At 34.2% G+C, this 26,891-nt stretch overlaps 3 protein-coding genes across 3 annotated transcripts; 1 reads left to right on the forward strand and 2 right to left on the reverse strand.

Moving 5' to 3' along the window:
• Window positions 1-2,514: 2,514 nt before the first annotated feature.
• Window positions 2,515-4,459, reverse strand: LOC125217053 (beta-amyrin 28-monooxygenase-like). Its single transcript, XM_048118879.1, has 3 exons — window positions 3,439-4,459; window positions 3,095-3,282; window positions 2,515-2,972 (listed from the first exon to the last, which is right to left on the reverse strand). Exons 1-3 carry the CDS (start codon window positions 4,394-4,396, stop codon window positions 2,676-2,678), a joined length of 1,443 nt encoding a protein of 480 aa, XP_047974836.1. The 5' UTR covers window positions 4,397-4,459; the 3' UTR covers window positions 2,515-2,675.
• Window positions 4,460-10,383: 5,924 nt separating this feature from the next.
• LOC125214507 (vacuolar protein sorting-associated protein 54, chloroplastic) lies at window positions 10,384-19,766 on the reverse strand. The gene is made up of 19 exons (XM_048115558.1): window positions 18,751-19,766; window positions 18,142-18,204; window positions 17,938-18,017; window positions 16,620-16,719; window positions 15,903-15,977; window positions 15,218-15,353; window positions 14,893-14,981; window positions 14,530-14,780; window positions 14,110-14,281; window positions 13,937-14,020; window positions 13,419-13,822; window positions 13,098-13,251; window positions 12,779-12,860; window positions 12,500-12,579; window positions 12,195-12,356; window positions 11,773-11,840; window positions 11,483-11,563; window positions 10,910-11,142; window positions 10,384-10,653 (listed from the first exon to the last, which is right to left on the reverse strand). The coding sequence occupies exons 1-18, from the start codon at window positions 19,558-19,560 to the stop codon at window positions 11,004-11,006; spliced, it is 3,030 nt and encodes a 1,009-aa protein (XP_047971515.1). The 5' UTR covers window positions 19,561-19,766; the 3' UTR covers window positions 10,384-10,653; window positions 10,910-11,003.
• Window positions 19,767-23,190: 3,424 nt separating this feature from the next.
• On the forward strand, window positions 23,191-26,408 carry LOC125210491 (vacuolar protein sorting-associated protein 2 homolog 2). Its single transcript, XM_048110041.1, has 11 exons — window positions 23,191-23,392; window positions 23,577-23,621; window positions 24,339-24,373; window positions 24,452-24,502; window positions 24,948-25,052; window positions 25,147-25,218; window positions 25,517-25,588; window positions 25,670-25,750; window positions 25,850-25,885; window positions 25,993-26,051; window positions 26,166-26,408. The coding sequence occupies exons 1-11, from the start codon at window positions 23,353-23,355 to the stop codon at window positions 26,227-26,229; spliced, it is 660 nt and encodes a 219-aa protein (XP_047965998.1). The 5' UTR covers window positions 23,191-23,352; the 3' UTR covers window positions 26,230-26,408.
• Window positions 26,409-26,891: the final 483 nt, after the last annotated feature.

A 26,891-nucleotide genomic window follows, 5' to 3' on the forward strand; every position in this document is an offset into this window, starting at 1 on the left:
TTAATATGTCCGAAAGAGCAAATATTAAATTTATATTTTTTTATAAAATTATTAAAGCATTTGATTTTTTGATAATTTAAAATTATTTGTTTTATTATTTTTTCATATTAATGGAAAATAGCTAAAATTTGATAAAATTTTACTTATACATTCATTAATTTATTTTTCCCGCAAATTAAAATAAAATAAATCAACTACGTATAAAAATTACTCCCTTAAACAAATAATCTTCGAACTTATATAGGAATGTAGTTGAATATTAATCCATATCTTCCATACATATTTCCCATAATGAAGCCATCTTATTTATATCATACGTAATTAATACCCCCTTATTCAAATTTTTCATTTTCTACATATAGGGACAAAAAAGTACCTTTATAAAATACAAATTTTATTAAAAATAGAATATAATGTAATATTACTATTTCACCCTCATTATGGCATTGTCATTGTGTCTCCAAAATATTTTTCTAAATTTTTATCGCGATATCGGATGAAGGTGGATCCCCTGCTATCGTGGGAACACAGCAGGGGCTGCCGTGGAGTCATATGCCGTCGTATTCATTCAATTAGTTCAGCTTTTTCTTTCCAAATTGCAATAAGTCTACCTGATGGCATGCGGTAGTATTTGATCAATGATTTAGTCATTTAACTAATATTTGCACTAATGTATTATACGCACCTCCACACAGCTACTAATGAAAACAGAATATTTAATAATTTGTTGAGTAGTAATTCCTAGTAGTATAGTAATAATTTCTTGAACATAATTTTATACAGTAGCAATTTAAGTTTAATCGTTTAAAATTATTTTAACTAGTATAGTACTAGTATTATAAAATAAAGTAATATCAGTGGATTATTTTAAACCACAATTAACTAGAGTTTGTAGATGGCAATAGGGGAATTATTCCAAATATTTTTGGACTAAAAATTTATCGAATTTGAAAATCCAATTTGTAAATTTAGTGATAATTTCTATTGAATCACATATTTTCGTTGAATTTTGGCCAATTTCATAACTTAAAAACATGAATAAAATTTTATTTTTTTCAATTGTTTCATGATGGTCAAAATTGAAATTAATATAATACAATAAGATATGATATGAATTTATTTCCATTTTAAAAATTATAAGATCAGCAAAAAAATTTAAAATATTAGTTTAAATCATTACATTTACAACATTAACTCTCAATTATAATATACTAATATTACACTAAATATAATTTAAAGAATAATACAAAGGGAGTTTCAGTTACCTTTTGAAATTAATTTTTAGTGTATATTAGTTATTATAATTGTGATTACTATATTTAAAAATAAAATGACTTTCAATATTTGGTAAACTTTTAGTTAAAATAAATTATACTCCTGGCAACTCCAAAGGCAGCCGATAAGCTCTAATTATTGTTACTACTACGATTTTACACAGTTATTTATTGATATTATAGCATTAATTTATCATAATATTAATAGTTAAATAAAATTTAAATGAGCATGCAATTGATTAATTGAATACAAAATTCTGAAATTCTAAATAATAGTACACCATAATGTAAAATGAGTAATACTATTTATTTATCGTTATGTATCATTAATTGTTCAACTTTAATTGACTACTTCGAACGTGGATTAGTTAGTGCTGTGTATTTTGAATTATTTGGAAAGAGCAAAGCTTATTAAAGTTGAGGCTAAAAACGACAGCGAATGGCTCCACAGCAATCCCTGCTGTGTTCCCACCGCAGCAGGGGATCCACCCCGGTATCGGAATGGGACACTGTATATTATCAGTATCCATAATAAATTTAACTGATTTAACATGAAACTTAAAATAATTTATCCAATAGTTTAGTAGTTTGACAGTGAAAATATTATTATCTGCAAAATTTAAAATAATACTACTATAAATTACGGCTAAACGACATAATTACCACTCAGCTCGCCAGTCAACATTGTATAGCCAATTGTTAGTCACGTCACATGCTAATATTTTATACTAGATATTTAATTATTTTAAAGATTACATCGTTTACTTGAAGGATACGATAAGATCCCTTTTCTTAATTTATTTGGTGTAACTGTAATCATATTCAAACAATAATATACTTTAAAAATAATGTTCCATTAATGACCATTAAATTGTTAATTCTCTCAACATAAAAATAAAGTTCCGGTCTATGTAACACTGAGCTCTGATCGATACAAAATTTTACATTGTTATAATAATAATAAAAAAAAAATACTACCACCAATATTATCACGTTGGCACCTAAAAATTAGCACTACAATGAATTGATATACTACAATTCATCATTTGTTTTATCTTCAAAAGATTTTTATGTTTCACCTTATTCAACGATGCAGTCAATAAATTTAAAACCACCTATAATTATCGAAAAAAATGTGTATGGGCCGATACAAAAGTGAAAATTAAAGTCAACTAAAACCGAACAATGGAGTGGCATTTTAGGAGAGGGCATAAACCTAACTACTTAAAAATGTTTGGTATGCTTCCAACAAAAACATTCATATTTTTAGAACATCATTAAAACCAATACTAAAACTAGACATTCAATAACATGTATCCATAAAAGAAATTAAAAGGAGGATTCAATTCCTTAATTTGACTTTGATTGTACAACAAACAATTTTCGGCCTGTCCCTTTGCATCAATGTTGGTAAAGACGCACCGGCAGCCCTTTTTGGGGCTCCGGCATCATATCTCCCTCGACCTTCTCGTTCGGGTCAACCACTTCCCATCGGTACTTTTTCACGACGTTGTGAACGAAAGCCAATATCGATATCCTAGCATACTCTTTTCCTGGGCACATTCTCAGCCCTCCTCCGAATGGCACGTAGGTGTACGGGGGAGGCGCTTCTCCCTCGTCGTACCTCGACGGGTTGAACCTCTCTGGGTCCTTGAAATATTGTGGGTTCATGCTAGTCGTGCTCACAGTCCAATATACCTACAAATCAGATATTTCATCAGATATTTATCTCGCTCAAAACATAATTATAAAATGTACACAATCTCTTTAACTCTTCGTATCATGTCATAAAAACTAAACAAGTTAAAATAATTAATTACCTTCCAACCCTTGGGGATGGTGTAGCCAGCATAAGTAAATTCTTCAATCACTTCCCTAAATGTCCCTTGCAATGGAGGAACCATTCTCATTGTCTCGCATATCACATTCCATGAATATTTCATCTTCGACATATCTTCCCAATCCAGTGGCACTCCTTCCTTCTTAGCCGCCGCAATCGCCAATTGCTCTGAAATATAAAATCATTCAAATTATATATAACAAAATTTCAAATTTTATACCGTCCATAAAAAAAATTGTCTTTGCTATTGATGACACAAATTTTAATATTAAAACAAATAAAGTGATTGAAATATTATTAGTGGAAAATGATAAGACTCGGTACCTGCACGAACTCGTTCATAGATATCGGGGTTCAGTCCCAAATACTTCATTAAGAAAGTCATAGTTGTCGCGACGGTGCTATACCCGGCGGTCAAAAGCCCCATCATCTTATCCGCAATCTCGGCCTCGGGCATCGACTTCCCGCTCGGGTCAGATGCCACAATCATATGCGACAAGATGTCGTGCAGCGGCCCGCCCTTGGCCATCGCCTCCTTCTTCTCCTTGATCACCGCGATCAGCTCCTTCCGTAGCGCCACCGCCGCCTTGTTACCGCGGTAGAAAATCGTCCCGGGCAAATTCAGCATGATGCAATGCATCCCCACCGTGACATCATCAAAGTTCTTAACCAACCGCGCGATCCGCTCCGGGTTATTTATCCCCAAAAAAAACTGGCACGCGATGGTAAGGGTAATTGTTTTTGACAGCGGGTAAAACTCCACGATTTTTTTACCGTCGCAGTGAATGTGCAGCTGCTTTTGCGTGATCAAATCCATTCCCGCCAGATATCGCATCAGGGCTTCCGGCTTCAGGAATCCAGGCTGGCGAATCGCCTTCGTCTCGTCGTTGTCTTTGGAAGGCATCAGCGCGGCCGGCGGCGGCGCGGCGGCGGCGGCGGATTTAGGCTTGTAGGAGCGGAAGAGGTGCTGCATTGGATGGGGGCGGAATGCGGTGAATAGTTTCTGCTCGTTGGAGAAGAGGAATTTGTGGCCGGCGGGGCCGCAGATGACGGCGGTTTTCTCGCCGAGGATTTTGGTTTTGAAGATATCCGGGGAGTATTTTCGCATCCGATCGCCGACGAATTTCTCCGGCTTGCCGAAGAGGAATTCGACGCTCTCGCCGAGGACCGGCCAGCCGAAGCTGCCAGGTGGAAGTGTGGCGTCGCCGGAGCTGCTGCGGCGGAGGAGGAAAATTGTGAGGGCGATGAGGAGAATTGAAGCGGCTAGGGTTAAGAGCTCCATTGATTGAGAGTTAAATTTTTGGGAAGTGAAGAGAGAAGGGGAAATGGTTTGGATGTGTGGGAAGGGGAGAAGGGTGTTTATATATGAGTTTAAGAGTGGAGATTAATGATTAATTGATTAATTAGGAATGGCGGTCAAATTTGGTGAGCCGATAGAAATAGCGTCAGCGTTTCCTTTTGGTGACTTGATCGGCGTGCACTGCGGAACATGGGGAAGAAGCTGTTTTATTTCCTACTATTTGTTTTCTTTAGTTTCTTAATTATGGGACTACTATTTTTTATTACTTGGCGTTCTCTTATTTATTACTCCTAATAAATGTGAACAAATGGTACTCTCCACCCTACTACTTAGGATAAAGAAATTAGAATTGTGGGTGTAATCAATTAACAGGTTAATGTCTAAAGGTTTTAGGTTCAAGTGGCTTGGTCTTTAAATTCAAATTTATTTAATCATATAAAAAGAAAAAGAAAACGTGAATGACTAATATCTTGTAGTTGTACAAGTAAAAATTAGACATAGTTTAACTAGTTTTCTATATATTAATACTCCCTTTTTGTCTGTGATTAGAATTCCTAATTGCATTTCGGTTCATCCATTGCCAATTCATTTTTATTATAAATAATAAGTAAATCTCACAATAGTTATTCTATTCACAAATATTTTATTACTATCATTATAAAACTAGTATATAAAATATTAGACTCAAGTTCCATTATTTTTTTTCAAATACTTTCTTTTTATTTCTTAAATTAGTGTCGAACTCAACAAGACTCCAAATCGTGGATGGAGACAGTACGAAGTGCTAACTAAACTTACTATGATTATAACTTATAAGATTTCAACTTTAATTTACACTTTATTTAAAATAAAATACGGTTTGGGGAGCCTAATATGTTTAGAATTAAAATAAATACTCCCTCTGTTTCATTGAAGATGATCCACTTTTCTTTTTAGTTTGTCTCAACCAAGATGACTCATTACTAAAAGTGGAAACACCTTTTTTCTCTACTTTATTCAATCTCTCTTGCTTTACTCTCTCCACTCAACTTACAAAATAAAACTGCATAAAATCTCATAGCATCAAGGAAGGGATCATCTTCCTTGAAACAGAGGGGTAAGAGTATATTACTGTGAAACCAAATAATAATTAACTAACCACTAACATGAACACTTATATGTTCTTAATTAATTTTTTTTGTTTAACATATATCTTCCTATATATTGACAACTTCTCCTCACTTCATCCACACTGTATTCTTCTTCAAAAAATTTCTCATTTTTCCTTACAGTTCATCCATTATTCTCAGTTTCTTCTATCCTTTAGAATTTATTTTGAAGTTTAGTTTAATTATAGTCTATTATTTGTAATTTGAATTATTTAGTTTGCACTTATAATTTTATATTTCATATTTGAAATTAATTAAAAATAGTAGTATACGTAACTACGAAATAAGAAAAAAATAAAAGTACAATAGGTGAGATAATGAACAATAAGGAATGGTATGAGAAGGACTAGAGTTGTGCCTGTTATAGAATGAGAATAAAGTGGTGTGGTGACAAGTCAAATTAATTACCGCAAAAATACTCTTAAAAGTTCAAAAAAAATATGGATGGTCTAGTCATATATTGTGGATTGCGGTCTAATCATTATTTTGAGAAAATTTCTTACTACAATTAAAATTTACCAATCTATATTTGCGGTGCAAAACAACTCAACGACCAATAACGGATTTCCTAAATGTTAGTAATAATAATTAGTTTTAATGGAATATAGTATTACTTTTTCCAAGTTTATATACGGTGAGTTATAATGATAACTCATATTTGGGATAGTAATCTAATAATTTTTCATGACGAAGTATATTATTTTTGCTAAAATATTATTTTATATTACAAGCATAATATCATTTATATTGATATAATTTATATACAGGCATAATATCATTTTATTGAACATAGTCATTTTATACAAACATAAACAATTTTATTGATTACAAGTATCATTTTATACGTGTAGAAAGAATATCATTTTATTGAATATAAACATCATTCTATATTTCGTCCATAAAAATGATAAGGTATTAGATTATCACCATAAACATGGGTTACGTCCCTATAACATACTATATAAAACTAAAAGCATAATAAGGTTTTGCGGGTGTAAATGAATTATGTTTTTGATTAATACCTGAGTTAAATTGATTGTACTCTTGAGGTGTAATTATGCCATTAGTACAAAACATTTCATCATTCATAAATAATGATATATATAAAAGTTTGCATAAGCAATACTACAAAACCTTTCATTCGCACTTCATTTTAATAAATGCAATTGTATATGTCTAAACACTATTTAACTTCTTACTCACGTGATGTACAAAATATGAAATAACAATAAAACATTTTGCACAAACATAATGATTTTTACCGCCATAAAACGATATTGAAACATTTTGTATTTCATGTAGATAATATTGTTCAAATACCATTAACGAAATGTATTAAAATGAAATATTAATGAAATGTTTTGTAGTACAGTATAGAGGCGTATTCAGCTTGGGTACAACTGTACCCCCAAATTAGAATACTAATACTATGTATTAAGATATGTTTCCAAGAAAGGTATGGTAGTCTGGTGGTTCCACTCTCAAATTTCAACACAGAGGTTCAGAGATCAATTTCTCTAATGCGTGTTGTTTCCAATTTTTTTCTGTTCTGATTTCTTTATCCTTTTTTCGTGTTTTATTCTATTCTACTCCCTAAATATTATAGTACTATTACTTATTTTAATTCTTTTTCTCTTTTGTTTTGTTAAAACAATTTATTACTTTTCTTTTCATGTTTTCTTTTATTAAAACAATTAAAATTTCCATATACATAGCCGTTTACTACTTTTTTTTTATCTTGTTTTATTAAAACCATAGATTTACTGTTTTTATTTAGTTTTAACAAAGCAATTGAAAAATAAATGTATTATCTTTTCTGTTTGCTAAAACAATTGAAAGAATAAGTTTAAATTCTTCATTGAGCAAATTCTCAATTCTCCAATAACTAAACATAATTATTTTCAAACTATTTTATCTATTTTGTAGTAATTATATTCATATATACATGAGATATTCATTAAAAACAATTATTTTTTTAAATAATAATTGTCAATTTGCTTAAATTATTTCTGTTCAAATGTTTCACATCTAAAAACTACTCCTTATCTAAATATTTGAAACTTTATTCCAATATTTAATTACATTCAAAATATTTTTTTTAAACTATATGATTTCTTGTTTAGTCATTATATTCGCGTCTATACAAGGTATTCGCATTTAAGCGAAAGAAAAGGATTGTTCGAATTTTCAAACTTATAGTATTATTTGTCGTACCCTCAAATCGAAAATCCTAGATACGCCACTGGTACGGTATTATTTATGTAAACTTTAAAAATTTTATACCAATATATAACAATAATGAAATATATACTATTGAATAATATAATTGGCCCTAATATTGTAAAATCAATATTATCGAGCATATCCCATTATGCACGCCCCATGAAATGCACAAGTAGAGATTAAGTAATTGCCTCAATTTAAAAAAAAAAACAGTTTGAAAAAAGTTTTATTTAGTCAATGCCCAAGAACTAATTATAGTACTTACTATATTTATGTATACAATACTGTCCAAATGTTTGAGTGCGCCCACCGTTTTCAAATTATTTTTTAATGAAATTGCATGCCTAACACTACTACTAACAATCAAACACCACTTTAAAAAAACAAATTGCTTTAACCTAATTTTTATATTCTGATCTCAAATTGCATGTGTAAAACATGTTCCTTCATTCGATTTTAATATTTTATCGTAAATTTGAAGTGATCTGTTCATGATATATAATTACAGGTTACTAATATAGTAATATTAAGAGAGCGCTTAAATCAATAAACTCATCTTTGGGTTAATATTCGAATATATAAATATATGTTAGTACTTAACTTATTATTTTGACGAATAATACATGGGTATGTATATAACAAGTCATTTTCACTCTACAACTAATGAAATTCAATTGTCTTTGTACCATGATATTATCCTTTACCCAAAAACATCAAAATCAAAATAAGACATACACACACTACTACGTATGCAAACTCTGAATATCATAAATATGCATTTATGAGTTACGACCAATATAAATGGATTACATAAAATGACATGATCAAAATAGATCTATATAACTTTTCTTCGATGAAACAGATGCAACCTGATTTCTAAGTCAGAAAAAGGTGTCTACAATTTTCCCACTACCTCTGCGCTACTGAGTTTGCTCAACTACCAATAATTATTTAAGTCAGCAATGGAATGCCAGAAACTATAAATAAATAATTTCTTAATTCACCATTTTGGTCATTATTTTCACATAAAAATTGTAAAATTCACGCTATCAAGTACTTTATAATTTCAGACTTCTACTCTTTCGAAGTTTCTCATGTAGTCGTATAAAACAGACAAATTAATTTGACAAAATTCCAATATTTTTCTGTTCATTTGTGGAAAGGTTGATCTTAAATTCTTTTTTTTTTTCAAAGTCCTAACAACCTTAAGGTATTGAATTCAACTAGTCCAAACACCTTAAATTCCAGTCACGACTTCTTTCACACGGATTACATACATGATTTCATATCCTAAAAAAATAGATTATTTATTTAATTTTACCAAATAACAATCGACTATAGATATTGCAAATCCCTACCAGATATTGTCTTAAATATTTAATTTTTAAGACAAGTCATAAAATGTGTAGTAGTCACGTATTATTAGTAATATTATTTTTAAAAATAAAATATTATCTCGTGGGTCGTAGTGGTGTGCCTCAATAATTGAAGAAGAATATAATAAGGAAATTGCTTTTGCATTATAATAATACATGAAGTGAAAACTAATAGATTACTTAGTTTGTTTTGGAATCTATGAACTGTCCTACACGAACCAAAAATTAAAAAATGTGAATTAATTTATTTGATTTGTGTTAATTTAATAGCCGGCCAAGTCTATACACATGCAATGGAATCATATTTATGCAAATAGATATCGTATCACTTATTTATATGGTCCTTGATCCTCGTAAGATCTTGTCAAATTTCAAGAATCTCGTGATAGTATTGTAATTAAGCTGTTAAATAGGAGTACGACCTAAATTATAAAATGACCAAATAGGTATCATGTCTAGATTTTGGAGTTAGGGGTTAGGATTTAGTATACTCAACTAATTATTCTACTCACGGTTTGGATTTGTAATCTTTAATTAATTGTGTTTTAAGATTAGTTCGACAGTTATGCCGGCGGCCATAGTGCAATTTCACAGACTATGTTGAATAGTAACAAAGCACACATTTAAATTTAGTTCAACTCCCTCAATCTAACTGATAATATACCGAATTCACTTTTAGGTTGTGGAATTTTAAACGTGTCAACTAAGAAGAATGGGTAAAAGTTGTCTTATAAATAGAGTCCATTTTAATAAATAAAATACAGAAAGTTTCTTGATTCATTTTTTTAAAAAAATCGGATTTTATCTGTTCACCTGTAGTATTACTAAGATTTTTAAAATTAAAATAACAATAATAATAAATAGAGTATTAGTATAAAATATGAATAAAACTTCATTTCTTAATCTCGTTGTCAAAAACTGTTAAGACCGTATTAACAAGACGTACTATTACTTATGTAAACACATCTAATTTAAACATATACTCCCTTCGTCACATAAAAATAAGAGAGAGGATGAGCAAGATAGTTAAAATAGTAGTATTAGTTGATAGTGAGACTATTATTTTTAGAATTTTAGTGGTGATATAAATTGTAAATAACTTGATGTATGAGGATATTAAATAGGGATAAATTTTCATAATTAAAACGAAAATGGAAAGTGCATGGGACGAAAGGAGTACTTCAATACAAATCCATCGATATTCAATCAATAACGAGAGACAGAGAGCAAAAAAAGGTTTTACATAGTGCCAATTGAATATGCAATGGCGAATATGTGCAACGAATAATCATACAAGTTGGAAAAACATAACAATCAGTTGCTTTTTATTCTTTCATAAAGAAAAAAATGAAACACAACCCTTGTACAAAAAATATTGTAGTAATTCGAAGCTATTTTGGTATATAAGAAACAAGCATTTGCCACGAGCCATTTAAACACTGCATACTACTCGTAATAATATCCTCAAAAATTGTTCTGTCAAGCTTGATCCCTGCATAATCACAGGCTACACTACGTGAAAATCATATTCAAGATTGATTTCAAGATTAAAAAAAAATCAACCAATCTAAAGGTGTGTATGATTTCATCACTATGAGTTTCTGTTCAAGCATATGTCATAATCTCTCTATTTACTATGTCCTAGTAGTTAGTACTTATAGAATTCCATTCCTCGATCGTCTGATTTTCTAGTTTCTTGATTACTGAGTGACATGAAGGATGCTGATATTGATAGTTTCATCTCTTACCTCTATCGAGGGACACCACTTGATCCACGAGCTTCTATAGTGAAACACAATGAGTGTAGTCAGTTTGCGCCCACTTAATACAACAACTAACTCTCTATTCACCAGCTTCCGAGCCAATTTGTTGCGCCAGGAATTCATCAAGTGGCCCCCAATTTGGCGGAGTAGATTTGCTCAAATTATCAGAAGGTAATGACCTGATGCATCCAAGGAGATGCTCGATTTCGCAGCGAAGACTGACATCACAAGAAGAATAAAACGACTAATTAGATCTAATTATGGCATTCTTGTAGCTTCGGTATCCTGTAAAGCATGAGTTTATTGAATCTAGAATCTAAAACGCTCGCTAAGTATCGGTTTCCAAGTAGTGTTTTTATTAACACTAATATTAGAATAAAAAATACATAAAGAGTTGGCCAGAGTAGTTATATATCAGTATGGGACCTGGTATGAATGAACATAATGGTAAGACTAGCATGTGAAGAACACGGTCGAGGAGATTTATGAAAGCAAAGGTAACAAAAATGCTTCTCACTCTTAGTAATTACTAATTGTCCAAAATAAAAAAATCGGTACCTTCGTTTTGCTTGTGGTGTGCTTATCTCTAACTTCGAAAATGCATCAGCAATTTGGGAGTGCAGAATAGTGACCACTTGTCTGCAATAGCAAGAAAAATAGGAAAATCAGATTGCAGAATATAAACTCTTCTTAAAAAGTGAATATTGTCAGTCTGTCTCAAGTCCCAACATGAAAAAACACAGAAGTAGCACAAGCCCCCCTTATCAAAAAAGTTTATTCCTTTGCTACCCTTATTACGTTGTACATACAAACAATGAAAGAAAGTCGATTCTGGTATATAACATTACCCAAAAATAGCTTGGACATCCTCTTCGTGCAGGTGTTTAGTTAATGTACGTAGAAGATATGCAACTTCCTGTGAAAATAAGTGGATCGATAGGGATTAAATATAATAAATATATAGACTATATTAAAGAGAAGGACTAGGATGAGTGACCGGAAATCACAAACTGAAAGAAACAATCTGAGTGCTCATTTATTTCAAACCAGAGAAATGATCAAAACATTAATTACTCAAAGAAGGATCAAACTCAGGCTTGAGAGAGAGAGGCACAGTTCCTATCTATCACGTATTCTTTTAGGTGGTCTATTTCTTTTGACTCTCTAGTTTTGCTTGCACTGTACATCACTCTGTTGTACCAGTGACAGCAGGACAGAATTTTATTTTCAACACTATCATGCATCAAGTTAAAAGCTACTAGTTCTTTACCTTGGTAAGAGACTGAGCAAATTGGCTAGGCTGTAACTCAGTGCCCTCGGATCTATTCCAACCCTCAACAATTTGTGGCAAGCTACGTAGATGAAACAACAATCTCTCTCTCATTATCTGAACCAGCTTTGAATAAATTTCATCACGGTGATTTTTGTAATCCTATCATGAAAGCAAACACAAGTTTAAGGCTCACATAATATTTATGCAGGGAATTTAACCAACCCCAGTAATATAAGTTTTAAGACTGAGAAAGCATTTAAAAATAGTTTCTGTGAACAGTATATTGCAAATGAATCACTTACAGCTGCTACTCGGTCGATCTCTGACTGCAATAACACTTTATACGTCTCTGGCACTTTGAGTAAGAGAATTCTCCTAATTTCTTGATGAATTCATGAAAACCATAAAATAATCAATAAGAACCTCTATAATATTCAATTACACAGAATATCTGAAAAGAAAATGCAAATTCAAATTTGAGATTGACACCCAAAATGCATCTAGCAGTACTAATATAATTTACACCACCAGTAATACAAATGCTAATAATGAATATTTAACAGCACTCTGCAACCACCTACCAGGTATGATGGCATACGTGAAACTTATCACTTGGCTTGCCATAGCCAGATGCCTAGCTGTAATTGATCTCAAACCAGACACCTGTAGTCAAATTATGTCACCAAGGACAACGTAAAAGAAACAGTTAGGACTCCAGCATACATAAGGTCAAATTGGACCTTTTCCTTTTGTTCTAATACAAAATACACTGTAAACAAAAAAAGGTATGAAAAGGTTTAACTGTTTAGTGATCAAAACATCAACATATGTCTCAAACAGTCATAACTTCAATAGTCAAATAGAAATTCAACTTCAGAAGTGCACTAACAAAAATAATACCTGTAAGGCATTCGCTCCAAGAACGAGATGAGCAGTCCTTGAATTGAATAATTTCAAGAGCTCAGCAACACGATGAACTACTTCCGCAGATAATGTGGGCAAAAAACTATTCATATCTACATACTCTGACATCATCTTCACCAAATATAGGCCACTGAAGCAACAATGAAAATGATAAACAAATCTTATCACTAACATATAATCAAACTCAAGAACCGATAAATCTACCATCACAAAAACTATTTGAATTTACTACATAATTCCACAAAGGAAGAAAGTATTGCATAAAACTGAAAAGTATTAGTAGTCATGGCTACTTACCAATTCACCATGTGATATGCAACACCTTTAAAATAAAGCATCCGCAGGGCAGATTTACCACGTTCTTTTGTGCTGGCATTGTTTCCATTAGATGAAGTACTGACATCAGCATTGCTGTTCTCAGTTGGCACACTTGACCTTAATGGATCAGTGTATGTTCCATTAGAATCTGGACGCTCGACGCTCTGGGATGTGTTCAATGGACCAGCATCTGACTCGGAAGGACCATCACTGCTTGATACCACTTCACTAGAAGTAACTGCAGTATCATCAGAAGCACCACCACTCTCTCCAGAAATCACAGATTCTGAAGAACATAGTGAATTGACAATGACCTGAAACTCATCTGGTACATCTATCTCAGACCAATTTTCTTGGTCAAGGAGAGCCCTCATCTTAGACATCTATAATAGTAATACCAGCAAACGAGTTAGTCTAACTCATAGCAAGGATTGAGGGATCCCCCCTATCCTCCCCTCCCAAAAAAATTAGAGTAGCTAGGAAGAATGAAAACTAACTCGAGATTCATGCTGGAACTCAATGAAGGATTTAGCTTGTGATTGAAGTGTTCCACGAATGCTATACCCCAGCCTTCCACCAATCTGTTTATGTAAGCATGATATAATATCATAATCATGATTAAACAACTCCCTGTTATAGAATGTACATAACTATAAGATGCAGCACATACCTTCTCTGTTGAACTTATAAATTCCTGACTGATATTATAAACACCAAGAAATTCTTGCAATTTAAGTTTGGGATGAATTTGAGAACGGATTCCAACAATTTTGGCCCATCTTCCATGAGCAGCATCGCAAGCAGCAAATAGAGCCTCCGCATTCTCTCTCAAGATATCAGCTCTGTCAAAATGAAGGAAAAATTTCAAAAACTGGTGTATATGGTGGTTCATATGGTTCAAAATGTGGATCTCCATAAATAATTGAAACATATTCTTGCTCAGCTTTGGAACAAAACCTTTTAAGGGAAATATATAAAATAGTAGTACTAATTTTCTGTCTAATTCAATTTCAGAAGTACACAAGGACCCCACCATCCACACCCCTCAAAAAATGCCCTAAGGATACAAGAAAAAGAAAGAGCATCTCACCGGAAACTTCTTGATAGATTAGGATTTCCTGCTTCATAACCTCTCCCATGAGCGGACGTGGTTCTGCTGGTATTTTGTGAAGATTGTTGTGAAAGGGAAATAGCCTGACCATCAGTTTCTTGAGCTGTTTCTGGAGATGATGCACCATGTGCAATAGCAGCAGCAACAGAGTCGGCAGCATAGTGACCATTGAGATTTCCCATGATCCATTCAATTGCTCTTTTGACTTCAGAAGCCCGTAATAAGTGTGTCTGCATTCACTAAAAGAAAACAATCAAGTTACGCCATGCCAAAAAACCAGATCGCATGTATATATGCAGACTCCAGATTCCAGGCAAGTACCAATTGTCAAGAATACATTACCTGCACTATCTTGAAAATTTCCTGTAAAAGCTTCACAAAGCTATCAGGTGACAGACTTTTCAATTTACTTCCTAGTGATGAACCCCCACCTGAGTCAACATTACAGAATTAGAAGATTTTGTCAGCCCAAAAAGTTTCTCCACAGCCAGAAAGATTTTGACAGAAAGAAATGACCATTAAAAATTTTCATTATTAACAGAACGCAAGAGTGAAAATCAAATCATGTGTGCAGATAGTCAACTAAAAGGAAAGAAGTCTTTCAGCAGAAAGCAAATATTATGAAGTCCACTGAACCTATAATTTTGAAATGATGCATTGAACCCACCATCAGTATCCCCAATCCCCTCTCCAGAGATGGAATCTGACTCTAGATGCATATTCAAAACTGTCACTTTGACAGAAGTCTTTATATCAGAAGCTAGTGTATCTCTGTATATTCGCAAGACGGCCGGTAATTTTCCCTGGAAAAAAGAAGAATCAGCCATGAGACTAAATTGAAACCACAAACAAGAGAAGTAGCAAACAAAATAACAGAAGAAAAACATACAAAACACCTTCCTTTAGATTAAGTATCAACTCATTTTTTGTGACAGAAACAGGTAAACAAAATAACTTAAATCAAATGCACCAAGATAGGTGTTTTCAACACGGAAAAGCAAATAAACAAGTCCTCATGCAATGTGCACCAATTTGATAAAACCTAGGTCATGCATAAGTGATAATCAATCCAGATTAAGAACCTAATTACAAGCTAGTCATATTCATACATCATCAGCTATATTCATTTAAAGTTACTCTCCATTATCTGCAATCTTGATACTGAACTTTAGGTTGAACTATTCATACACCATCATTTTTCCATAACTCTGCGTCTTCAACAATTAGCAGTTATCAGAGTAGGGTAGTAAGAGAGCATCCAACCACCAAAAAAAATAGTACTATGATTGAATGTTTTTTCTTCTACAAACAAAGAGATACTGGAAACTCTACATAAGGAAACACCGACTCACTGTTCTAAGTAATCCAATGACAAGAGGGAGAAGCTGATCTTGAAAATGTGAAGATCTTTCTTCCTCCAATTTAACCTGCATTTTTACATAGAAAAGTAGTCAGATCCGCTATGAGAAACTGTAAAATGAGTCAATAACAACCACAGCAAACAAAGAAAATAATCAAAACTATGAAGTATCAAACATTTCTTATGAGCATTATATGAGTAGTGTGTGTGAGAGAGAGAGGGGGGGGGGAGTACTGAATAATCCGTCAAGACTAGAGGACAAGCTTAATAGTTAGCTTGTAGTTCTAAACAAAAATAATGTCCTGTGTATGAGGAAAAGGTCGATTTTTCACTGGTTACTAACTGTTAATCTTATTTGCAGAGATTAAATTTAGATATTATTATACTCTAACTCAACTGAGATATCTCCCATAAATCTGAAGCCTCGTCCTATAAGACGTCAGTTTAGCAGCATGCACAACTCAAATAACAACTGTGATTTAACCGTAAGCCTAGCTGGCAAAATTCTCAAACCATCTTATGCAAATCCTTGTTAACTGATGTACTAGACATCAGATGGTGTAGAAGCAGATTACGAATGACTGTTTGCATAAAATACTGACGTGTAAAAACAGGAAAAAAAATTCTTGAATAAAGAACATAAGTAAAAATTGATTCCTTAAATAATTAGTTCTTCAAATATAAAAAAGATATACAACATTAAGCTTACTTCTTCATATTTTCCAGTGGAGGTTATGGTAGTCACTACTGATACATCCATACTATCAGCACCACGCATAGATGCACGGATAAATTCTGCTGAAAGAATGCTACAAGAATGAATATGATAAGTCAAAATATCAAGCTACTTCATATTGAACTTATAATCAAACAAGTTGGACACCAAAATCATGAACAGACTTCATGGAAGCCAGATAAAATAAACATTAAAGTCTGCACCTTTCAGAAAATCCATTTGATAGAAACCAAAAGTTCATTGTTCTGCATAGCATCAAGTTTCCAAAAACCCGAGTTGGCATTGTGGTTTAACATCAAACAGAACTTAAGGGGGTTTTCGAAGTTAGCTAGATATTGCAATCATATAATTAGCCGAGATTTTCTCATTAGTTTTGGGCTTAGCCAACCCTATGTTGAAAGAGACATCTCCACAGGAGTAATAATAAAAATAAAATAATAGATTTAAGTACACATGGCTTCATGACAGCTAATAATATCATCTTGACTCGTTGCTTTTTTGGCTATTTCTTGGGAGCAATCTTTTTAAGTAATCCTAATATGCTTAGTGTTTTCATTTACAATGGCTAAGCAGTATAACATAAACCAATGTGGCCCACAGTCCAAATTAAAATATTATACTACCTCCGTCCACAAAAAATAGATATGTTTTACCATTTTGGGCCGTCCACCAAAATTAGACTAATCTAAAAATGGAACCAATACTAACCCTACACACCATTCTAAATGTGGACCTCATAATCCACTAACACTACTTCCACCACATTTTCCCTCCCTCTCTCTTACTTTACCAATTGCGCATTAAAACCCGTGCCATTTACAACTTTGTCTATTTTTTGTGGACAGAGGTAGTATATCTTAGCCAGCAATATATATAGAGTATAACTCTTGAGCTATGACCAACTAACTCGAATCAATTGGGCAGTTGAATGTTACTTCCATTATTTCTACTCTCTAGTAACATGTATGAAAAAGGTAAGACATGCTAAGATCAGTTAAAAGACGCATCTTTAAGATTGAATCAACCAGTCAGCCAGGTCCTACAAGACCACCTTAGCACATTTATTTTGTCATGTAAGAATAGCAAAGGACATCAGAAGTCAAAACTTGCAAAGATGCAGGAACAAAGACAGAGGTATCTCAGAATTAATGTGCTTATGAAGACTTGGCTTGAAATATGGGATTGTATGATTCGTCCAGGTATATAAATATATTGATGTCCTAGGCATCAACATCATTGTGAATAAGGAATCTCATGTTAGCATTTGATCTCGAAACAAGAATAAACAAACCTGTTAACTGACTCCACTGAAGCTGTTACATGTTCACGAAGATGTCGAAAGCAATGTAGGCCAATCAACTCGTCTCCTTCCTATTAAAGCGCAGACCGGTCATCAGATGGGAATATATATCCAAAATACATGTGAAGAAAATAGGAAGCACGACAAGATGTTGAAGAAATAAATACAGAAATATCTCATCTGTAGTGAACATACCAATATATGTTGCAGGTCATCAATAATATCTAAAGCTCCAAGACAATCTGCAGATGCAACAAGCTGCAAATAATAGGTGATAAATATGGTAAATCAACAAGGGCTTGTTTACGTAAGTAGCTACAAGCAGCACGTAAGAAAATTAACCTCCACTATTAGATTTACTGCAGGGAAATTAATTTTGTTTGTCAAGGCCAATAATGACACTTCCAGAATTTGTTGTCATACATGATTTCGAACGTAGTATCTTAGGGTGATTAAGTACATTTTACAACCCCATGTAAATAGTACAGCATGAGTTAGAACGTAGAATAATCACAACTTGATAAGACTTGGTAAAAAATTCATAGAACAATTCTTGTTGGTTGTTAAAATTAAGACCTAGAGCACCCAAGTTATAAAGAAGAGAGTTAAGAAATGCTACAAAACCCTCTTGCTCATATTTGTTAGAAGTTGTAACTTGCATCTTAAACTGCAGGAGGAATCTAGAAATTCCGCTCACTTTGATTCCATGTGATACTGAGAGAACAATAACTTTGACCAATCCTTTTAAAAGCAACTAGTAAACATGCCTAAAACTTCAATTTCCAGCATCATTCGAAAACTTACCAACTGGAGAGTGGAGACTGCCTGATTGACTGAAAGCATGAGTCTCAGCTTACTCTGCAACGCGATCATATCCCCTCGCTTACCGCTCAGCTCCTGCACCTTCCTAGCGGAGCCAACCAAGTCAGAATCCAAAAGCCTAATCGTTTCTTTCAACTCCCTGACCCTCTCGCACCCTTGCAGAATCTTCGAATTCAAATCCTCCAACTGCACCTGAGCCTCAAAGAACGAGCTTGACCGCATCGAAATCTCCTTCACCAAATGCAGCTCCACCACATCCAAATACTGCGACAACCTCTCCTGCAACGCCACATTCTCCGACATCGTCCGGAAGGGGCACGCAGCCCTAAACGTGGCTCCATCCTCCAATTGGAAATCCTCCTTGAAATACAACGCTGGAACCTCCCTCAAACACGCCACCAGCGCCTCCCCCGCCGAGCCCCCGCCAAAAAGACCACCCTGCCCCTCGTGATCCCTATCGTGCTGCCGGAGAATCTCCACAAAGTGAGAGTGCGATTCCGACACGGCGTTGATGTAAGGCAGGAAATCCGATCGCGTAAGCTCAGATCCGAGCTTCGGCGCGGGCGGCAATGGAACGAATTCCGGAACGGGGACGGCGGTGGAGGAGGACCACCAGCCGATGAGGGAGGAGGAAGGGTTAGGGTTGTTGAGGATGGAGGAGAAGCTCTGGCTGCCGGCATCGGAGACTGATTTAGCCAATGACGAGGTCGTGGCGTACCCCGATGCTCTTCTAGAGCTTCCATGAGGCGATTCCGTCGACCTTCCCGGCGATTGGGAAGGCGATGAATCCATTACTAAAAATTCTAAGATCTGCGTGCGAATTTGAATCCTAGGGATTGCGGCATGCAAAATTGGGCAAAATCCGAGATGAATCCTGAGAGAAGAAGCGGTTGTGATGTTGATTCTGGAGAGTGGAGATCGGAAGAATGGTGAAAATTCTCAGTGGTGTGTTAAAGAAGTGGATCTGATCTGAGAGAGGGAGAGAATCGGGTGGACCGGTTTGGTCGAAACCCGGACCCGCCATTTCATTAAGCAACCCAATCATATATCTCACGAATTTGCAAGGCATCTTTTTTATTTTAATTTACTTTTTCTCCCAAATATTTCTACAAAACATACTATTCCCCCTAGATTCATTTAGAGCAACTCCAAGGGAGAAGGTAAATGGAGAGGTAAAGAGAAATAACTACCATTTTTACCTCTTTTTCATAAAATTTCATGCTCCAAGGAAAAGGGTATTTGAGGAGGTATTATACCTTTTTTTATTTTGAAGAGGTATCTTTACCTCTTCTTGATAGAAAAGGTATAAAGTTAGTTATTTTATTTGCTTTTTGAATTTACCTTCTTTCCTTGGAGTCCATTACTTTTTAAGAAAGTATAATAACCTTTTTGAGGAGGTAAATGAGAAATATACCTTCTCAATATACCTTTCCCCCTTGGAGATGCTCTTAGTAAATATTATACAATACTCGCTTGCTTATAGACATAAATGTTTGTAAAACACAAAATAAATGAATAAGCAATACACAATGTGACAAAAATATTTCTTCTCATAAATGTATAAATGTACATACAAACAACTCAAAACATGCTTTATAGATATAAATTCTACCATCCTTTTATCTTTCTCACCTCTGAGTGGATGAAGCCACCCACGTTGTAGCTTAGAACGATTGGAGTAGATCTGAAGCCCGCCTTCCGACTGGTTGTGAGTTATATGCCATAAAATGAGTGATTCTTGCACTTCAGTTTCGCCTCTTCTTTGCTACCCACCCACTTTTCAAAGCGGTGACATTTTTTCAAATCTTGACACACTTGAAAGGTTTGTTATCTTCTTGATAGATGATCATCGTTTCTCGAAGAATATTTGTTTATCTTGAGTCGCACCTCAAATTATTTCTCCATGCTATAGATGACGCAAAAGTTCTAACTTTTGAGGTTCACTCCATCAAAGTGAGATTATATTATCTTATGTGTGTTCGATGGTGCACCTTCCGAGCGTATCGAGTTGTACATTTAAGAAATTCTCACCTAAATAGCTTGCGCCTTTTTTTATGATTGACGATGATTAAATATCCACTCGTATTGACATAAACTACAAAAATTTGATCATTTGACCAAAATTGTACCATGCTCGCACTTCCAATTGTGAACGGTGCTCTGCTCTAATCAGAAAGTTAGACGTTGTCAAATATTTTGGTGAGGATGTTGTATGAAGATTGGGTGCGGGTGTAGTATGGACCTCGGGTAGTCGAAGTGTGGGAGTCAACAATTGGCATAATATAGAGTAGTGCCTCAAAATGGTGTATTATTTATATCAACTGGTATAAATTTTGAATTGTGGCCTAAGGTCATCCACAATAATGCCCTGATTTTTAGTCACATTTTAAGCTACAATCCAGTTTTCATTTGTCACATTAGCATTTTTTAGGTTAGCCAGAACACCTAGTAATCTCATTTTCAGTCTCATTTCTAGCCACAACTTTTTTTTACCATTTTTTCAAAAAAAAATTTCATATTTTTCTTGTAACTTTTGAGTTAGAAAATAAATAAAATTGCAAAATAACATAGATGAAAAAAACACTAATAAAAACTATGCAAAAAATTAAAAATGCAAAACTGAAAAGTACATAGATCAAATAAAACCCAAAACTAGAAATAACATGTCAAAAGTCCCAATTTGACGGTCCTCTTCGTCTTTGGTCTGTCTTCAGTGTGCACTTCAACGTCTTCGCATCGACACAATGATTATCTCCTTCACGTTAGGATCCGTGTCCTCCGCTTGGGCTGGCTCGGTCGCACCCCTCACATAGACATCTGTCCCCTTTCCCCTTGGCCTTTCTTTTGACAGCTTTTTGACCTATTGGATGACTTCCTATTGGCATCTATGTGTAAAAGTGTAACACCCGACTTTTTCTATCTTTTTATTGTCTTCCGCACGCGAGTTAAGGTCGGGCGAGACATTCTTTAAAGATGGAAACTCTAAGTATTCGAGGTGGGCTCTATTACTTAAACTCTTTAATTTTTCCAAACATAAGAGTACAGTGCTATAAGGGTTGTTTAAATGTTATGTCAGGCCGTATTTTTATGTTTTGAATTGCCTATCTGATCGTTTACTAGGATAACATCCTACTAGACTTTGACGGTTAACGAATTTAGGTCTAACTAGGGTTTGAACCCCTACTTAGGCTAGACTATGGGGATTGTGAGCCATCTTTTGTGTCGGCCGGTCCAGTGATCTAGTTTATGGCTACATTCTCGTTTCACACGATGATTAAGATATGATATACGATGGATGATGATGATGATGATGTGCTGCGCAACCATGTTTTACGATGGAAATGATTTTTAGTGATCTTGTCATTTTATTTTAAAAGTAAAACCTGATATTCACTCAACGGTGTCTTGCAAAACTTTATTGATAAAAATATTTCTACCATGAGTTCACTGAGTACATCAAGTATGATGTACTCAGCCATGCATGTGTTTTCCCTATGTGTAGGTTGAGCTGTGATGAACGCGGTGGATGTTGAGCATAAAAGTGAAGAAGATAGAAAATAAAATATTTTGAATATATTATGTCTTTATACATAATACTCCATTTGTCTCCAAAGAATATGCACTTTGGATTCAGCACAAGTTTTAATATAAAATTGGTAAAGTGAGAGAGAGGTAGAGAGAAAAATTAATTAAAGTATTGTTAGTGAAGAATGAGTCTCACCTTATTAGAAATAAAACACTTTCCAAATTAGAAAGTGCATATTCTTGTAGAATGGACTAAAAAGGAAAGAGTGCATATTCTTGTTGGAGGGAGGAGTACTATTCTTCTCTCGAATACTTCCGCTGAATGTTGTTTCTTTTATCTTTTGGATATCGTTGAATAGTGTTTCTTTCAATTATCGAAGTGTTATGACTTGATACTCTGATATGAATAAATTGAATTCCCATGTTTGATTCATATTCGAGCCGAATGATTGTTGGTGCCAAAGTTTGGATTCACTAATGCTATAGAAAATAGATACTTCCTCCGTTCCATAGTAATGGAGACATTTATTTTCGACACGAAGATTAAAAAAAATTGTGTTAGGTGAGTTAAGTAAATGAAGAATAAAATGGAAAATGAAAAAGGTAGAGAGATAAAAAGAAAAAAAGGTAAGAGAGAGTAATATATGTGGAAAAATATGTTGACTTTTACTAAAAAGGAAAATGACTCTATTACTATGGAACATACCAAAATGACGGAGAGAGTAAAAAATATGATTATTAAAATAAGAACAAAGAAAAGGAAAGGTGTGATTATAAAGGGCATTTATGATATGGCTTAATTGCATCACAAGGGTACTTTCGTCAATAAATTACAACGGCTACTAAGCTCATCGTAGCCGTTGGATACGCAATACACATACACGCTCGTCGAGGCAACACTTTTTCCTCACTGAGAGTGAGAATTGAAGCAAAATCTAAATTTCTCAAACACTGTTTGCTGCTTTTAGATCTTCCCCATTCTCAGCTCGTCCCAAATCCTAGGGTTTTATTTGCTTGGCTACAGTAAAGAAGATCTCTGCCGCTTTTGTCGCCCAAAATATGAATCTCAACATCTTCAAGAAGAAAACTTCGCCTAAAGGTAACCTTTTCCTCTCATTACTCTTTAATCAACGCAACGCTGAATATTGCTCGCTTTCTTTCTTACCTGCTTAAAGTTTTTGCCTTTATATGTATTCTGTTTGATCTAGCCCTATTTTTAGCTCATTTGCTGTAATTGAAGCTGTTGGGTTTGTGAATTTAATCGATTGCATTTTGGTGTGCAGATGCGCTTCGAACAAGTAAGAGAGAAATGGCGGTTGCCACAAGAGGTAATGTATTCTTACTGTTTTGATTGTCAATGTTTATAGTTATTGGATTATAATTCATAAAATGCTGCTGTCCTGATTAAAATTATGGTCACATCATGTACTAGTTTTATCAAGCATTATAAAGAGATGTCTCGTGAAACGCTGGAACGGCTATTATTTGGAATCCTTGGGCCGTTCTTGATATGATGGAATGGAATGGATGTGGAATGAAATGAAATGATTTTTTTTTTTTTTTCGCATTTTCATTCCATTGCCAAGCAAATGAATAGGACGGAAGTAGGAATCACAATCCATTCCATCGTACCAAGAAGGACCTTAATGTCTTATATGGTGGTTTTCTGTTCCAAGCCAAAATTTTCGTGGCTGTCTTGACAGTGGAACTAGCTTATCATAGGGAACTTCTCTTATCAAACGAAACACTAGAAGTATCGGCATAAGATTGTGTGTTGCCGTGTTCAAAACTATAGCTTTTGAAATAAAAGTGTGCCAAATGATATGAAATCCTTCATCGTCATGCTTGTGTCTATAGACCTATGAGTCTTTGGTTTAGAAGTTCGGGCATGTGTTTGAAAATTGACTTGTACAATGTACGCCTACCGTATTATACCTACATTATCTTCTTCCATCGATTGATTTCTGTTAATTTACTTTTACAATGTGCGCCTGCTGTAATTACCTACGTTATCTTCTTCCCTCTTTGATTTTCTCCTGACACAGGCATTGAACGTGAAATTGCTTCTTTACAAATGGAGGTATTGTAAAGACTTTCTATCAACATTACTTTGTTATTGTGGTCTAATGAAAATCTGATTGCTATCTGCAATTTTTAGGAGAGGAGATTAGTGGCAGAGATCAAGAAAACTGCTAAAACAGGAAATGAGGCAAGTTTTGATGTTTCCTGTTTTGGGTTTCTTTCAGTTTTTGGTGCAACAATCGTGACTTCTGTGAAGGCTTTTAAACTACTATACCACCCTGATATAGCTCTAGACATTACTCTCGATATCTTTTGTTCATGATACTATGATAGTAGTAGTGTTCTTTACATCAACAGATGTGCAAAAAATTAGAAAGATCTCGACTTAAAACTAAAATACGCAATGATATTAATACCATCATGCAGTCGGAGTTTATATTGGAGCATCATTCTGGATATGATGATTTTTCTTGTTGCTTTATCTATGATGTTTTCGTTAGTGATGATGTTTTCGTTTTTATGTCTTTTGAGTTAGCTGCTTTATCGATCTTTCTGTTTCACTTGTCATCGATTTATAAATTTACTTGAAACTTACCACAAGTTTTTTGCATGTGACTGTCATGTCTAACTAGGCTGCAACTAAAATCTTAGCTCGTCAATTAGTCCGCCTTCGGCAGCAAATCACAAACTTGCAGGGGAGCCGTGCTCAGATTAGAGGTGTGGCAACTCATACACAGGTGATTGATTAGGAATAGAATAACATAATACACCTGGAACTCATCCGTTCTTAACATACTTGGTAAGTTATCTGACTTTGTTTTTTACTTATAGGCCTTGTATGCTACTACTTCAATTTCTACTGGCATGAAAGGAGCAACCAAAGCTATGTCTGCTATGAACAAGGTAGGTGTTTGAAATGACGTGGTTGATAGGGAACCCGATTTTCTGTCTTGAAGTTCATTTCAATTCCTATGCTTCATGTTGGTACTCGTGAGTATTTTAGTTGGGTATATTTGTTCATTTTTGTTGAGGTTTAATTTTGTTTTTCCTGTACTTGTCAATATATGTCATTTTTGGTTAATCCAATTCCTTATCACGAGTGACTACAGCTTAATGCATAGTATTTAGTTTGTCTAGCAAACTAAAGACGAGTTTTTCCTGTATGCAATCGGTCATTGAATTTGTTTGCTTTTAATTTCAGCAAATGCAACCTGTAAAACAAACTAAAATGATCAGAGAATTCCAGCAACAGGCAGCGCAGCTGGACATGACGGTATGTTTTCTCTTCAACTTTTTAGCTAGAATGATTACTGAGTAATAAACCACATGAAGGCTAATATTCTTCCATATTCAGATTGAAATGATGTCTGATGCAATTGACGAGACACTAGACAAAGACGAGGCTGAAGAAGAAACCGAAGAACTTACTAACCAGGTAGCGTTATCACTGCTTTTCAACCACCTAATCCTCCATTTTTTTTCTGAATGGCCCAACTTTCTTACATCACGCCCGAACCTATTTTCCTTCATATAGGTCCTTGATGAGATCGGTGTTGACATTGCTTCACAGGTTGGCTTCTTTGATTCTTTAGGCGAATCTAATCTAACCCCATCTTCTTATATTTGCTATACATGACAAAAGTAATGTCTCTGACTGATTTAATTCTTTCTAAACAGCTATCTTCAGCTCCAAAGGGGCGGATTGCATCAAAGAAAGTCGAGAACGCTGCCCCTAGGTACGTCCCACTATTTTTTTTGAGATATGCATTATATCTAGACTGCTTTTCTGGACCACCATTTTGCTCTTTCTAGATATTATGTTGATGATCTTGTCTTCTTTGAACTCGCAGTGCTTCTGAGTCTACTGATGTCGAGGACCTTGAGAAAAGGCTGGCATCTCTTCGACGAATATGAGTGATGTATAATCATTCATAGGTTATATAGTTCTACCAAAAAATATATGTATAAATAAATCACTATTATATCAAAAACTTGAGCTGGATTAAAGAATTTTTACTCTTTATACTTAGGTGCCTTTCCTTGTACTAGTGCTTTTTGAGAATTGAGGAGAGTTGAGATCATGTTTAATTTGCCCCATTTTCTTTTAAATTTAGAGATGAAAATACTTGCCTATTTCTAATTTTCACGCACACACGGAGTTGCGAAGATAAAGTTGTGTTGGTGTTATCTAATTTCTTTATAGTTTTAAATGTCACTTTTAGGCTATGCTACACGTCAGTCCTACAGAAGCACCTCACGTTATTTATACTAAATTTCAAATTTATTTTAGTATAAGTATAAAATTAAATAGTGATTTTGCTCCAAGCATTTATATCAAATTAAAACTTTAAACTCTATCGGACCACTTTTTATCTCAAAGAGTGATTTTAGTAATCTAGTAAAGCAAACAAATATGGGATGAGTTTTAAGGTACTCCCTATGTTCGCGAATAGGAGTCTCATTTCATTTCGGCACGAGTTTTAAGAAATGTTCAGAAAAGTGAATGAAAGAAAGTTAGTGATATATGTGACCCACTTGTATAAATTAGTATTTAAATTATATGTGAGTAAATGAGT

Source organism: Salvia hispanica, chromosome 3, assembly GCF_023119035.1.
Source record: "Salvia hispanica cultivar TCC Black 2014 chromosome 3, UniMelb_Shisp_WGS_1.0, whole genome shotgun sequence".
NCBI lineage: Eukaryota > Viridiplantae > Streptophyta > Magnoliopsida > Lamiales > Lamiaceae > Salvia > Salvia hispanica.

Coding starts and splice junctions, on each gene's coding strand:
- LOC125214507 (XM_048115558.1), bottom strand. CDS start 19,560: ATGGATTCATCGCCTTCCCAATCGCCGGGAAGGTCGACGGAATCGCCT. Junction 12,861..13,097: donor TTGGAGCGAATGCCTTACAG/GTATTATTTTTG, acceptor ATTTGACTACAG/GTGTCTGGTTTGAGATCAAT. Junction 11,841..12,194: donor TTGCTCAGTCTCTTACCAAG/GTAAAGAACTAG, acceptor TTATTTTCACAG/GAAGTTGCATATCTTCTACG.
- LOC125217053 (XM_048118879.1), bottom strand. CDS start 4,396: ATGGAGCTCTTAACCCTAGCCGCTTCAATTCTCCTCATCGCCCTCACA. Junction 3,283..3,438: donor CTATGAACGAGTTCGTGCAG/GTACCGAGTCTT, acceptor TTTATATTTCAG/AGCAATTGGCGATTGCGGCG. Junction 2,973..3,094: donor CCATCCCCAAGGGTTGGAAG/GTAATTAATTAT, acceptor TCTGATTTGTAG/GTATATTGGACTGTGAGCAC.
- LOC125210491 (XM_048110041.1), top strand. CDS start 23,353: ATGAATCTCAACATCTTCAAGAAGAAAACTTCGCCTAAAG. Junction 24,374..24,451: donor TTGCTTCTTTACAAATGGAG/GTATTGTAAAGA, acceptor TGCAATTTTTAG/GAGAGGAGATTAGTGGCAGA. Junction 24,503..24,947: donor CTGCTAAAACAGGAAATGAG/GCAAGTTTTGAT, acceptor ATGTCTAACTAG/GCTGCAACTAAAATCTTAGC.